Source organism: Carettochelys insculpta, chromosome 4, assembly GCF_033958435.1.
Source record: "Carettochelys insculpta isolate YL-2023 chromosome 4, ASM3395843v1, whole genome shotgun sequence".
NCBI lineage: Eukaryota > Metazoa > Chordata > Testudines > Carettochelyidae > Carettochelys > Carettochelys insculpta.
In genome coordinates, this window is record NC_134140.1 from 44,940,711 (window position 1) to 44,955,395 (window position 14,685).

A 14,685-nucleotide genomic window follows, 5' to 3' on the forward strand; every position below is an offset into this window, starting at 1 on the left:
TCACTCAGAATGAAGAGCTCTGCTCTCTCTCATCAATTCAATCTGTTTCTGAGTCGGATGCAAAGTTTGTAGGTGGAGTGGGCAATGGCTGTTGTCATTATGGATGCCTAACACTTTCCATAATAAGGCCCAGTTTTCAGCTGTTTATAACTGTGCCAGAGTTTAACCATTCCCATTGAACTTTTCCATGCTGGGTGCCTACTTCAGTCTGAAATTATTTTGGGAAGCTTTTGTTAAAGCAGTTCAGCAATTTCTAAGTGTCAGGCTGGGGAGTTGCAGGGACCAGGGACGTTCTTTTAATGTTAGCAAAACAGTTTTAATAAGGGTTTCACTGAGAATTTCTCATTTTGGAACACGGGTTGCACTGGTGTCAGCGATGGCCTGTTTACTCTCCCCATAAAAATCCATCCAAAATTTTCCAGTTATAAAAAGCGAAAAATTTGTTTCCACCTGCTGAGAATGGTGTTAGAGGTTGGCAGCAAAATATTCTTAATACTTTCTCTGAGCATGCTCCACCCTCACAGACTTGACTGAGCATGCCTGTAGCATTGGACTGAGGATGGACTTTTCCTTCAGTTGCTCTTTCTTGCTGCTGTGATCCTAGGAGCCAGAATTAAGAGTAAAGGAGACTTTCCTTTTCTTTCAGGCAGGATGGAGAAGAAAATTTCTTGCCTCAAATGCAGAAGGCTCAGGAATGGCTTTGGGGAGTGAGAGGTGAACTGGATACTGGAAACAGGAGCTCATAGGAAACAAGCTAGATTGTGGGAAAAGCACATATGGGGTACAGAGGAGAAAACTGTATTATATCTAGAGCAATCTTCCCGCAGAACCTGAAATACACTCCTGAGTCTGAGCATTACTCTGCTGTCTGCAAATACCTGTGAAACACAATGGTGAAGTGTGTCCTCATCCTTCTCTTAGGCTGTCTACACTTGCATTCCTCTTTTGAAAGAGGTATGCAAATGAGGTGATATCTGGCACCTCACTTGCATATTCTTATTTCAAAAAAAGAAAACCAGTGGAGACACTGCTCTTTCGAAAGTAACCCCATCTTCGAAAAAGCAGTGTCTACACTGGTTTTCTTCTTTTGAAATAAGAATAGGCAAATGAGGTGCCAGATATGCAAATATGCACCTCATTTGCATTTTCAGTTTCCCTCATTTGCATACCTCTTTTGAAAAAGGAATGCAAGTGTAGAGACAGCCTTAGTGATTGGCCCGCATAGAAGATAAGTCCACCACTGCCAGGTATTCCATTAGCCCAAGTGAGAGAGATCTCTCTGGTGGATCTAAAGCTTTCATGCTGCTAATGCTGGCAGCAGTGGCCCTGAACTCAGGAGGCTTCTCTGGGATCTGCCAAATTGGGGGGCAGCTTCTGTGAAGGAGAAGGGATCCAGACCCCACCCCTGAAGAGCAGTGTGGAGGTGTTTGAGAGAGAACATCATGAGTTTTCCTCTTGTGAATTTTGGTTGGGAAGGTAAAAATCTGGGTCCATAACGGTCAGCCTTTGTAAAGGGCGTTTTAAAAAGAGCACCTTATCTTTTTCTTGTTCGAATGACTATGTGTTATGTACTAGAAGTATTGCATGTATATATAATCAATATATTTACTGTTTTTCTTGTTACTCAGTCGGGGAATGAAAGGTGTGCGTGGGGAGGGGAGACATGCTTAGTAATTTATCAGTGTCACTACCGTTCTTTTGATAGGTTAGGTTTGTTCCTGAAATTAGGTTTGCCCTAGTTTTACGAAGTTGTCTTTTTCCTTAATTAGGATTAACTGACTTGATATGATCTTGTTAGGTTTTTCAGTCCTCTCTCAATAATGTGCCAAGTGCTTCGTGCCTTGTGATAAGCATGGGAAGTTCTGTTTAGACAAAGTATTTGTGCAACATTGGTATAAGGGAAGTACTTCATTTGTTTTTCCAGTTTTTATGCCTAGAGAGTTTTGCGGCTACAGTAATAAATGAATGAAATGAGCTATAAGTTACTCCATCTAGCACAATGTACATTTCATGCCAATTAACAAAACTCTATAGTCTCCTTTTTTTCCCAACCTGCTCCAAGGCTATTGTCAGCAATGGTGGGTGACGGTGAGCATTTAAAAGATAAATAATTAGCAGGGGAAATCAAGGCTAAGTAATTCAAAAATAGTCCATGCTGTTCATAAACTCGTTCTTCAGTGCTTCAACCCTGTTCAGCTCAGTTTAACACCCAAATTTCAATTCAAATGCATGAGAGAAGAAGCCAGTACAGCAAAATGGAAATGACTGGACTCATTTGTGATCTAGCCATTTGATTTCAATGAGATTGTTCTCTGCAGGCCGCCTTCACTGAAGAAGTTAAACCAGCCAACCAAAAAGATGAAACTGATTCTCGAAGTCCAGGAATGATGAATTTGGGGTTTGCTTCACCAGGTTGGTTGCTGCAAAACTGCTTTAGCCTATTCCAAAAATCCCTTATGTTGTGGATTTTTTTCCTTCCTCCCTGCTAAATGGTCAAGAAGAGTTCATTAACAGTGACACCTAGAGGTTTCATGAGAAAATGCTGAAAGAAGTGAGTCTTACTGACAAAAGCTCATGACCTAAAATATATTTGTTAATCTTTAAGGTTGTACAGAACTGCTTGTTTGTGAAGCTACAGACTAACACGGCTAACCTTCTGAAACCATCTGTCCAGTGATGGTATAATTACACTGTTTTCAAGTTTATCTGATGCCTTTTATGTCCATTTTGTAACTTATATGCCTTTATATGAGTAATTCTAAATGCAATAAGAAATCCTGTAGCACCCTATAGGGTAAGATATTTTGGAGCGTAAGCTTTCGTGGACAAAGACTCGCTTCATCAGTGGGTCTTTGCCCACGAAAGCTTATCCTCCAAAATATCTGTTAGTCTGTACGGTGCCATGAGACGACTTGTTGTTCTCAAAGATACAGACTAACACAGCTACCTCTCTGATGCTTGTCTAAATTCAAGGTGCAACATGCCCAGAACCATGGGTGGCGGGTAATGTAGGCAAGCGAAGGCATTGCCTTCCCAAAATTGACTAGATTCCCTGCCCCCATGACAAGGCTGGGGTCTCAGTGTGGCAGCCAAGCTTTCAGCTACTGAGGAAGACTGGGGCTGCACCATGGTAGAGTCCTCCCATCTTCAGGAAAAAGCGTGACTAACCACTGGAGCTTCTCACCAAATCCTGAAGTTTAATTAATTTGTGCTCCATTATCTTAATGAAAGAAGCACATTCTGCCCTCCATTGCAAACCCTCTGCTGCCAACGCTTAGATGTTCAAATGCGGGTAGCAAGGGCTCATCAGCTGATCTCAGCTGCTTTGATGGCACACAGGAGGAGAAAATGGAGCCCAGGCTTTCAGGTAGATAAATCCCAGTAAAGGTTTTATCAACATCTGGCATGCACCAGGCAGCCAGTGTCACATCTGCAGTGCATCACCAATGGAAGACCAAATTCTTCAACAGTGCAAGTCTCCAAGTTGTGTCTGATAACACACTGAAGTTTATTTTATTAATGATCTAACTAATCTGGAGGTAACAGACTGAAGGTAACTGCACCAAGGTCCACATCTGACAAATGGTCATACCTAGTGCAGGTGTAAAAAGTGTTATTGCCCCCTAAATCCTTTTGTCTTTCAGGTGTGACTGGGATTCCCAAAACTGTGTACAATAAAACCTCAGAGTTATGAATACCAGAGTTACAAACTCATGGGTCAACCAAATGCTTCATTTGGAACTGGAAGAGCACAATCAAGCAGCAAAGGTGGGGAAAAACAAAAGCAAAAAGCCCACCACCACTACCAACTGTATTAAACTATTAAAGTGGTATTAAGTCAATGTTGTAAATTTTTGAAAGAACAGCCATAACTTTTTGTTGAGAATTACAAACATTTGAGAGGTATAAGCAACCTCCATCCCCAAGTGCTCATAACTCTGAGGTCCCACTGTATCTTTTGGGAGCTGTGCTGCCTCCCCGGCTTTTCTGTCTAGACCTTTCCCCAAGAAGCCAGCGTTATCTCTGTTTGATGTGAATTAAGCCTCAGCCATCCATCTTTCTGTAGCCAGGCATTGAGAAAGCAAAGGAGGTGCATTTTCTTGTTTTAATGGAAATAGATAAATCTGAGGTATCTTCATCTACAGATGAGATGGTTTGAGATGCGAAATTCTTCTCTAAGTCTGTCTTCACAGCAGTGTTATTCCTGAATAAGCTATTCCAGAAGAGGTATTCTGAAATAGCACAGCTACACACAAAATGCATTTAAAAATAGCATGTGTACACATAATAGAGCCTTTGGACACACTATGGTTTATTTTAAAATATGCTCTACTCCCTGTCTACTCAGCCAGTATGTTAAAATACCTATTTTGAAATAGGCACTATTCCTCGTACAATTAGGTTTACCAATTTCGAAGTAAGGCATCAGTTATTCTGAAATTATTTCGAAATAGCAGTTGCATTGTGTAGACCATTGCATAGTTATTTCAAAATAACTTTGCTGTGTAGACATACCCTAAATGCTCGTCCCTTTGAGGGAGTGCTTTCTGCTTACTCTTGGGGGTGTTTTTAGCACAGGTAATCAAATTTCTAGTGCTATTCCACAGTCATGCTGATTGCAAGGAAAGCTCAGGTTGACTTATTTTATCTCTCTTTTCTTTTCCCCATTCTTAAAACTTGGCAATACTTACATAAATGTTTTTCACCCCCTTCCCCCACTTGTTTTAAGTCATGCTGGAAAAAATATTCTTGTGTTGTGTGGATTAGTTTCAGAACAGAAGACAACGGTTACTTTTGCTGGCCCTGCTGCTCCCAGTGTGGCGTTCCTGCCAAGCACCCATTCTGAAGAAGTAGCTTCAAAAGAGAAAGATCTGAAGAAGCCTGAGACAGAACCAAAGGAAGTAGAAGTCCTACTTGCACAGAAGGTAATGTGATACAGCAAAGCGCGGCGTGGGGCTGGGAAATCAGGAAAGGAGCTGCCATGCAAATGCTTCAGTGCTGTTACTTTGCCTCTTGTAATAACTAAACTAGGAACTTAAGTAAAGCAGCCTGTTAGTGAACAACCGTGAATCATTGTTTTAGTAGATTTTTCTTCTTCCTTCCATGTGGAAGAACTAAACTTTGGTAATCCTATATGCATTGAACCAAAGGCCTGACCTTGCAAATGGGTACTTTCTGTTGCGAGTGGACCAGTGACTGTCTATGGTTTTGAACACTGTACCCTACAATAAGTATTTGCAGATTCACAACTCAGTTCAGCAGCAGCTCCCTGATGCTCCACCACCTGCTCTGAGAAGCAATTAGAGCAGCAGAGGTGCTGTTCTAACATTACACTATTAGTATTAGGGACCTCACACCAGTGGAATAAAGATGTAGTGTAGCATAGGTCCACTGTGCTATCTTCTCTTCCTGTCACGCCTCCTATGCTAGATACGTAGGGAATGATTTTTCGTCTCAGACCGGCTGCCTTTATGCAAGCACAAATTCCCTCTCTAAAAGGAATGTTAAAGTACCTGTAAGGGCATTACACATAGCAGACAGAGAAATTATCACCTTTCATCTCCAATGATAGGACAAGAAGCAATGGGCTTAAACTGCAGCAAGGAAGGTTTGGTGGGACATTAGGAAAGACTTCCCATCAGGGTGGTCAAGTGCTAGCATAAATTGTGTAGTGATGGGGCCATTCGAGGGGGTGGCAGGGCTCTAGCCCTCCCCCACATCTCCTCAAATATTGTACCGGGGTCATATCACCCTAGCCTCAGACAGAGCTCTTAACTGCCACATAGCCTGAGTGTAACGTGATGATTTTGAAAGCTGGGATCAACAGAGCCTTTGTGATAGGAAGTTTGTTTATAAACAGAGGCAGGGTGATTAAGATAACAAAAGATTTGCCTTTAAAGAAAACTAAGGGTTAGTTAAGTAAACCCCTGCGAGGGATGGTCTAGATTAGCGGTGTGCAATAGTAATTCAGAGATCTCCACACTTGTGGTTGTTTTTCCATATTCGCCACACTATATTATACAAAACTTTATAGAGCCAGGCACTCCCAGCCCCCACCCCTTCCCTCTTCTAAATAAATTCCCTTTCCTTCTCCCAGAGCCAGGCTCCCCCAACACCCCCATTATCATTCAATGCCAGCAACTCCCCGGGGCTGCCAAGTTCTTTCCACCAAGTTGGTGGGGTGAGTGCGCAGAGCAAGTAGACAGCATTTCCCACCTGCGGCTCTCAGGAGGAGCCACATTTAAAGGCTCCAGGAGCCACGTGTTGGCTACCTCCATATTTGCCACAGCGTAGTGTCCTATTCATCACATGTGGGAAGTGATGAATGTATTGGACAGCCCTGGTCTAGGTGGTATTTATCCTGCTGTGAGTGTGGAGGACTGGACTTGATGACCTGCTGAGGTTCCTTCCAGTTCTATGATTTTATTCAGTCAGGCACTGTGCTTTCTGGATGTTAATGCCTGTTCTTCAATAAATTGGGTAGGTAATGAAGTCAGAGGCTCCAGAACAAGAAGGTAGTATATTTCCACTTTTGAAAGATGTACCTGAGACCAGCCACGTCATTCTACAGAATTTTGATCAACAAGGTAAGTAAAAGAAAGCAGGATCTGTAGCTTTGTACAATTCAAGTGGGTAATATTTAAAAATTTATTTGAAGGGTCAAGAGAAAAATACGTGCCCTTTGACCTATGATGGTTCTTTAAGTAATGGTAGTGGTGTGTACTCAAGCTGCACCTGTGCACCAGGAGCCTGAGACTGGAATATTTTTCACTGGCAGCGTCCATTCATCCACCCTGTGCCTTTCTCTTTCTTATGCTCCCAGCTGAAGGCACAAGAGACACGTATGAGACATGTAGAACATAGACAGAATGGGGGTTGAGACAGGCATCCCTGCAGGGAGAAGACCCCCAGTCCACTTAGGATCCCTCTGACGGAGCCACTTGTTCCTTCAGGATTATCATTCTCACCCAGGTGATGTGTTTACATCACAAGTGAGTGATTATAGACAAAGGGTGGGCAAAGTTTTTAGCCTGAGGACCACATTAGGGTATGGAAATTGTATGGCAAGCCATCAGTGCTTACACCCTCCTGCACCCAAACCCCAATTATGTAAGAAATCTGTCTGAGGATGAGGGCTCTGGGATAGAGCCAGATATGAGAGGTTCACGGTGTGGGAGAAGACTCTGGGCTGGGACTGAGAGGGTTCAACAGATGGGAGGGGGATTTGGGCTAGGGCAAGGGGTTGGTGTTGTATGGGTGTATGTGAGGGCTCTGGCTGTGGGGTGCAGGCTCTGGGGTGGAGCTGGGTATTGAAGGGCTTGGGGTACAGGAGGGTGCTCTGATCTGAGACTGAGGCATCCGTGGGCTGGAGGGGGATTAGGGCTGGGACAGGAGTTGAGATGTGCGGGAATGGGAGGCTCAGAGTATAGGTTCTGGGCTGCACTCACCTCCAGAAGCCGTAGCAATGCCCCCCTTCTGGCCAGCTTCTGTAGTGAGGTATGGCCAGGTAGCAGTCTGCACTGGACCCCCTGTCCACAGGCACCACCCCTGCCGCTCCCATTGGCTGCAGTTCCCAGCCAGTGGGAACTGGGGTGTGGCTCTTGGGTTGGGGGCAGCGCACATAGATGTCTAGCTGTCCCCATGTGTAGGAGCCAGAGGGAGGACATGGTGCTGCTTCTGGCAATCACACAGAGCAGAACAAACCCCAGACTCCACTCCCCAGAGGGAGCATGAGGGCTGGAGTAAAACAGCTGATGGGCTAGGTGCAGCCCGTTAGCTGTAGTTTGCCCACCCTTCCGATGGACAGCTCCAAGATCTCCTGAAGAGAATTGCAGGCATACCCTTAGATCATCAGGGTTGGGGGACCGTTCTCCTGTCAGGGGCCAATAATGCACAGAAAACACCAGTTGAGGGCCCCACACATCCCTGGGGAGGCGGGGGCCGGGAGGTTTGGGCTTCCCCTGATGTCAGGGGTGAGGGCAGATATGTGGATTTCAAAGTGCAGGAACTGGTGGACTGCAGGATGGCTGAGGGCTCCAGCTGGTCCTCTGGACTTATGGAATGGGGCGTGGGGTGAGGAATTTGGCGTGCAGGAGGGGGCTGTGGGTTGGGGGCCATGGGGTTTGGAGCATGGGAGCAGGCTTGGGACTGGGGCAGGAGGCTGGGATGTGGGAGGAGATTTGGGGTACAGGCTTCAGGAGGGAGTATGGGTGCAAGAGGAGGCTTGGGGTGAAGTACATGTGGGAGTCCAGTTTCTAGGAGGGAGTTAGAATGCAGCAGGTGGTCACTACCTGGGGCAGGAGGTTGGAGTGCCGAAGGCAGGTTTGGGGTGTGGGCTCTGGCTGGGTGGTGCTTACCTCAGGCAACTCCCAGTCCAGCATTACAGGGAACTAAGGCAGACTCCCTGCCTGCCCTGTCTCCGCACTGCTTCCAAAAGTGGCCTTCATGTCCCACCCATAGGTGCGGGGGCCAGGCAGTGCTCTGGTGTGCACAATACGCAGACCCATGGACACCACCCTTTAGTTCCAATTGTCTGAGCCATTGAGCTGTTGCTGGGCTCAGGGGCAGCATACAAAGTTTCTGTGATAACTCCTCTGCTTATGGGCTGCTGGGGCATGCTGGCCAGCCAGTGCTCACAAGTCCAGCTCCATGAAGAGGTGCCAAGGCTCTAGGCTTTCAGCCCATGGCACAAAGACTTGCCACAGGCTGGATGAAATGCAGCAGTAGGTGGCATTCAGTCCGCGAGCCATAGCTTACCTACCCATGCTCTGTATGCCCCTGGAGGAAGTACAGGAAACACCTCACAATTTGCTAGATGTCCTTCATAGTGTAATTCCTTTATAAAGTGGCACTGCTAATCAATGAGGCCATCTTAGAAATGGTCAAGATAGTCTGCGATTCTTCAGACACTTCAACTCTTAAGCCAAAAAGAATGGAGAAAAAAATATTGTTGTACATGTCAGGCAGGGGTGGACTCAGAAGATAGTTTTTCCACTACATGGCAACATCTTTGGTTGCAAGATGAGGTTCTTGTTTTAATCCTCCTGGAACTCTAACAGCAGTTCAATCCACCATGGAGTGTTTGCCTTTCAAAGGAATAATCTAGTCAGTAGAAAACTGATAAATGGTTACATTTCCTCACAGACTAACCTCAGTGTGCACCATCCAGGAGTGCAGAATACTCATGCAGACAACCCCAGCAGGCATTTCTCTGTAGACCAGAAGTGGGAGCCACATGACTTGGTGGTAAAGTGTCTCTTTTAAAAGTGGAGGTTCTCACTGTGGGATTTCTTCACAGCACAAGAGACCAAGAAAGCTCAGGCTTCTTCTGCTCCAGAGCAGCCAGGGGCCACAATGCCAGAACGGTTGTATTTCTTTTATATTTGGAAAAGCTGAGGTATGCATCCCCACTCATGTCACATCCTAAGAGCGATCAAACAAGACAAAATGTTGGTTATTTTAGTTGTTCCTTGTTGGCCAAGAAAGTTCGAACTCACTGGTGTGGTCCAGATGGCCTCTCACCCATGCTTCTGCATACAGCTCTTTCTAGATCTGCAGGCCGGGGCAAGATCCTTTATCCCAACCCTATCTCTCTCCAAATCATGGTGAGATGGTGTTTGGATAGATGAAAAATTTATAGAGGTCTTGCTTGAAGGCTGTTCCAGCCAACCTCAGTAATAGCAAAAAAGACTTCACATGAAAATGAAAAATTTTAAAAATAATTCTCTTTGGTGCCAGGGGCTTTGAATACTTCTAAAGGATTCCAGGGTCCCTGATGTTCTGGACTACCTCCTCTTTCTAAAAACTTCAGGGCTGCCTCTCAGCTCCTTGCTACGGCACCTAGTGTCTTTAGCACCTTTTGTCTCCTCCTGAACAACTGTTCAGTCTTCACCCGTATTACTAGAGCAAAGTTTGAGGGGATGTGTCAGAATCTTTCCTCTGGTGCCGAAGTCTATCCCAATATTGGACCTCCAATCTAGTCCTTTCAGCATTAATGCATTCTTTATTTGAGCTGTTAACCTCATCTTCCTTGCTCATCTTCTGTGGAAGTCGCCTTTCCAGTTGCTGTCATCTCAGGCAGAAAGATAGGGCCCTTCTGGTGGATACTCTCAATATGGTCTGTCACTTGATAAGTTTTCCCTAGACATTACATCGTAAATTTATTCCAGAAGTATTAGAATTCCATCTGAAGTGGATCATCTGCCTACCTGCCTTCAGTCTAGAGTCCCATGCTGCTGGAGAAGTTACACTCTGGATGTCAGTCCAGCCTTGGCATTCTACCTGCAGGCGATAAAATCCTTCAACTTAGTCTTTTTTCCTGAATATATGAGAGGAAGCAAAGACTTTCCAAATAGATTTCAGGATGCATCCTGCTTTGCTATCACTTGACATGACAGTGACCCCTCCCGAGGTGTGAGAACCCACTCACCATTGCTTGGCAAAGTCCAGTTATTTACCTAACAGAGTAAGTGAAATTCTTTGACATGGTCCCTACATGTGTTCCACTATCTGTCCTCCTTCCCCTGTGTGTTAAGTCCTTAAGTTATTCGCAGTAGAGAAGGACCTAGAGAGCTGATCAATCCCCACCACCCCTAATATCCTCTGCTTGGAGTATGAGGAGGAGAAGGGCACAGGCACATTCCAGCAAACACTGCTAATGAAAATCATCCAATCTCCAGTATGTAGTGCACAAGTGCTCCTTAAGAGGAATGCATGTGGGGGCCATGCATCTAAAAACTCCAGTCACTTACAAGGTAAGTAAGCAGACTTTTTGAAAGACAGTAATTATTTTCCACCAAAACAATTGCTTCCGAACTAAAAGTGTTATAGTTCTGGTATGATAATTACACTGTTGTCAATACCTACTTTAAATACAACAGCAGATGTGCAGTATGACTCAGTGCCATCCTGATCTCCCTATCCAGCATGCTCTGACATTGTATTAAAAGGTTTATTTAAGGGTATTATATTTTACTAGTACAACTGCTCTGAGCTGATGAAGACAGCTTAGTGCTTTCTTTTTGTAATAAAAATGTTTGGAGCTAAGTTCTGTCATCTGATCTTGAGTGGTGCTTGTTAAAGTGAGTGGTAATGTGTGTATCTGGCACACACTTAGGTGCACCCCACAAATATTTGAACTTGCTGTAAATTGCAAACATTTCCTTCTTGTCTTCATTACAAAGACATGGTGCTGCTTCTTCATCCCCTGTGCAGATTTCAGTTGTGTATGCAATATACTACACGTATTGTAAAAAAAAATTAGAGAGCAACCCCAGAAATTGCCTAATGTTCTAGGATCTCGCAAATCCTTTGGATCATTGGGCTTCTACGGCATGTATAAGCAATGCACGGACTTCTACTTCCTGCTGTTTTCAGCACTGAAATTTCTCTAGATGGCATTTGTGGAAAGTAAAACTGATTATGAGTGGAAATGGAAATTGAACTGGTTGTAAGTTGGGAGATGCTTCACCAATAATACAACTTAAATGTTAACTTAAACAAGAGAGCAATACGTTGAATAATGGAATATAGATACTTTATTATTTTTGTAGTGCTGTAATGCTTCTTGTGCTGCGGTGCCAAATAGAATGTCTGGTACTGAAAAGACCCAACAATACAAGACAGCTTAAATGTTTATAATATAAACTCATCATGAGTTTTTACAGATGAGATTTAAAAATGTAGGATTCTGACTGAGAGGAAAATGTCTTTATTTTGCTGAAATATATTGCACCAAAATATTTTAAATACTAATAGGGCTTGTCTACACTACCACCCTCCTTCGAAGGAAGGATATAATTAGGGTGTTGGGAGTTTACTAATGAAGTGCTGCACTGCATACACAGCACTTCATTACGCAAATTCTCGCCCCCCCCCCCACCCGGCAGCAACTTCAAAGTTTTAAACTTTGAAGTACCTGCCTGCGTCTAGCCACAGCTCACCCACCGGTACTTTGAAGTGCCGGGGTAACTTTGGAGTCCCTTTACTCCAAAATTTTGAGGAGTAAAGGGACTTCGAAGTTGCCCAGGCACTTCAAAGTACTGGCGGGTGAGCTGTGGCTAGACGCAAGTCGGTACTTCAAAGTTTAAAACTTTGAAGTTGCCACAGGGGGGAATTTGCTTAATGAAGTGCTGCTTGTGTAGCGCAGCACTGCATTAGTAAACTCCCAACACCCTTATTACTATCCTTCCTTCAAAGGAGGTTGATAGTGTAGACACAGCCATAGCATTTCAGCTAGAAAACTTCTTAATTCATCTCCATGGAAAATGACACTCAAACCTGATTTAGTCAACCAGCCTTTACAGCAATTAATGAATTAATTAATTTAAAAATCCATTCGCTCACTGAGTTCACGTCTACCTTCACAATGTCACATTACTTGTTTTGTTTCTGTTCTGCCATCCGCTCTAGAGTCACGCAGCTGTGCCAGTGTTCCGCTTAAGGTTCGGAACTCCTGGCGGCGCTCACAGTTTTTCTCACAGTCAGGTAAACGATGCACTGGGAGTAGCTGCATCTTTCCCGCTGCACTGAGTAGTAGGTGTCTTAAAATGTGTGCTGGGTCAAAAACTGATGATCACTGGTACTTATTTCCACTGTCTGCTTTCATAGGAAGTGTCTATTCCTGTTCCACAGTTGGCAAAGCGCTGTTGGATTATGCATAGATTTAATGTGTTGATTTCAGACACCAAAATAATAATAATTTTGCCTTTAAATGTATTTTTGTTTACATCTGTTGTTAAGCAGTTTAGTTCAAAGGCACTTAACAGAAAATAACAATGGTTCTCTTGGTAACTGTGACACTTGAATAGCTATTCCTTGACATGCCCTACCCTTGCTCTGCTTTATTTTTCTTTCCCCAAGTTGAATAGTTAAGGAAAAGGTAAATGAAATCTGATAACACTCTATTCAGATATTGCTAATGACTGATCAAAAGTAATTGTCAGTAGCTAGTGGTAGCTTAGAACCTCTTGCTGATGTTATGCTCTTTGTAGCCATATCAAAAGTACTTTTGCTGGTGGAGGGTACAGTCTACTGAGGACTCTTATCAAAAGTAATTGTCAGTAGCTAGTGGTAGATGCTCTGCTCTTTGTAGCTGTATCAAAAGTACTTTTGTTGATGGAAGGTACAATCTGTAGCTGTGATCTATGATACCATAATTTTTCTTTGCTGCTGGGTTGTGGGACAGGTATTGTCATTAAATTGAAATGATAATTTCACTCTTCACTATACCTCTGGCTAGGCTTTTTATTTCACATTGAGATAAAGCGTATTTGACAATCTTAATATTTTGGGGAATTAATTGTTGTTTTTTCTTTTTGTAGCAGGTTCTGATAATAGTGATAAGTCAAATGTAAGTAATTTCTTTGCACGGTTCTTCATAGCAAAATATTGGTGTGTTTAACATAGAGATTGCATGATGGTTACAGTTAAATTAGTGATTCTTTTCCAACTCTGTTCAAAATAGACTCCACGGGATGGGGAAAACTCAGCTATTTTGAGTGGAAGGAAAATACATGATCCAAAACAATTCATACACTTTTGAACAAATAAAGGGTGAATTTTTATCTTCAGTTTCACCTGTACAGTTCCCTCAGCATCAGTGGAGTTGCACAGGTTGAAATTGATAGAATTTTTCCCTTAACCAGGATGCTTAACTTTTGAGAATGAACAGTGTCATTAGCTCTAGGGCTCTGTGACTGTATGTTCCTTCTGACTGTATGCTAAGAAATTATTACATCTAAAAATGATCGACACATTAAAAGTACATTATCCCTCAAGGAAATCCAGGGGCATCCCAAGGGGTAATGGGGCCTGGGGTTACCCCTCCTCGGTGCCCCAGTGTGGTCAGGAGTTACCTGGGGCAGGGCATGGCAGTGGACAGCAACAGCTGCGGGGGGCTCCCCTGCCCTCACTCTCATCTGCATTCACCACAGGGCATGAGAGGTAGCCTGCTTCACCGGGCCCTCCTGGCCCACTCAGCTCCACTTCTCCAGGGGTGGTTGGGAGCAGAGACCACTTTCCAGTGCCACGGAGAAGGGCTCAGCAGGCTGCTGCTCATGCCGCCCGGTAAGTGTGCTGGGGGGAGGGTCCAAGGGAAGGCAAGCCCCTGCTGCTGTCGCCACCTCTACTGCTGTGACATGCCCCAGGTTATCCTCCCCCCACCATGGTCCATAGGATGGCCAGGGTGGCAAAAAGTGCAGACTGTGGGACAGCTCCAAGGAAACCTACATATGTCTGAATACAGTGTATCCTGTATTGCGTGTACTGCTCATCTGAAATGACATTTTTTTCTGGTTTGAGAATGCATATGAGTCATAACGTAGAGTAATATCAAATAGCTAAAGGCCTTCATTGCTAAAGAAAAAATGTAACACATCACTTAGTGTCTCTAATCTGACTGGGGTCCGTGGATGTTATTGCAGTATTAATAATACCTTAAACCAAGACTTGGGTCTGGATATAGTGTCCAAAATCTGGAATGTGTGAACACTGTTCTACTCTGATAATGTATTTTGATATGGGGCACTAAAGGATTGTTTTCAGAGACAATAATCATGTGGTTATTTTTCTTAACTAAATTGGTATATTTATATATGTAGACCAAAGCCTGTTGGAATTTCTTCTCAATTACTTTTCTCCCATTCTGTCCAATGTTTTCCTAGTTCTTATTTGCAAACCAAATAA

The 14,685-nt window shown here is 43.9% G+C and overlaps 1 protein-coding gene across 8 annotated transcripts in view; it reads left to right on the forward strand.

The window, feature by feature from the left end:
* The window catches only part of LIMCH1 (LIM and calponin homology domains 1), a 308,724-nt gene that overhangs the window by 247,355 nt on the left and 46,684 nt on the right, over positions 1 to 14,685 (forward strand). For 7 of the 8 annotated variants that reach the window (XM_074992680.1, XM_074992678.1, XM_074992677.1 and 4 more), the window contains 4 exons: positions 2,319 to 2,412; positions 4,768 to 4,925; positions 6,485 to 6,587; positions 13,323 to 13,351. In XM_074992680.1, coding sequence (XP_074848781.1) covers positions 2,319 to 2,412; positions 4,768 to 4,925; positions 6,485 to 6,587; positions 13,323 to 13,351 — 384 coding nt within the window. The remainder of the gene's footprint in view (positions 1 to 2,318; positions 2,413 to 4,767; positions 4,926 to 6,484; positions 6,588 to 13,322; positions 13,352 to 14,685) is intronic. The other variant, XM_074992679.1, reaches the window with a different exon arrangement.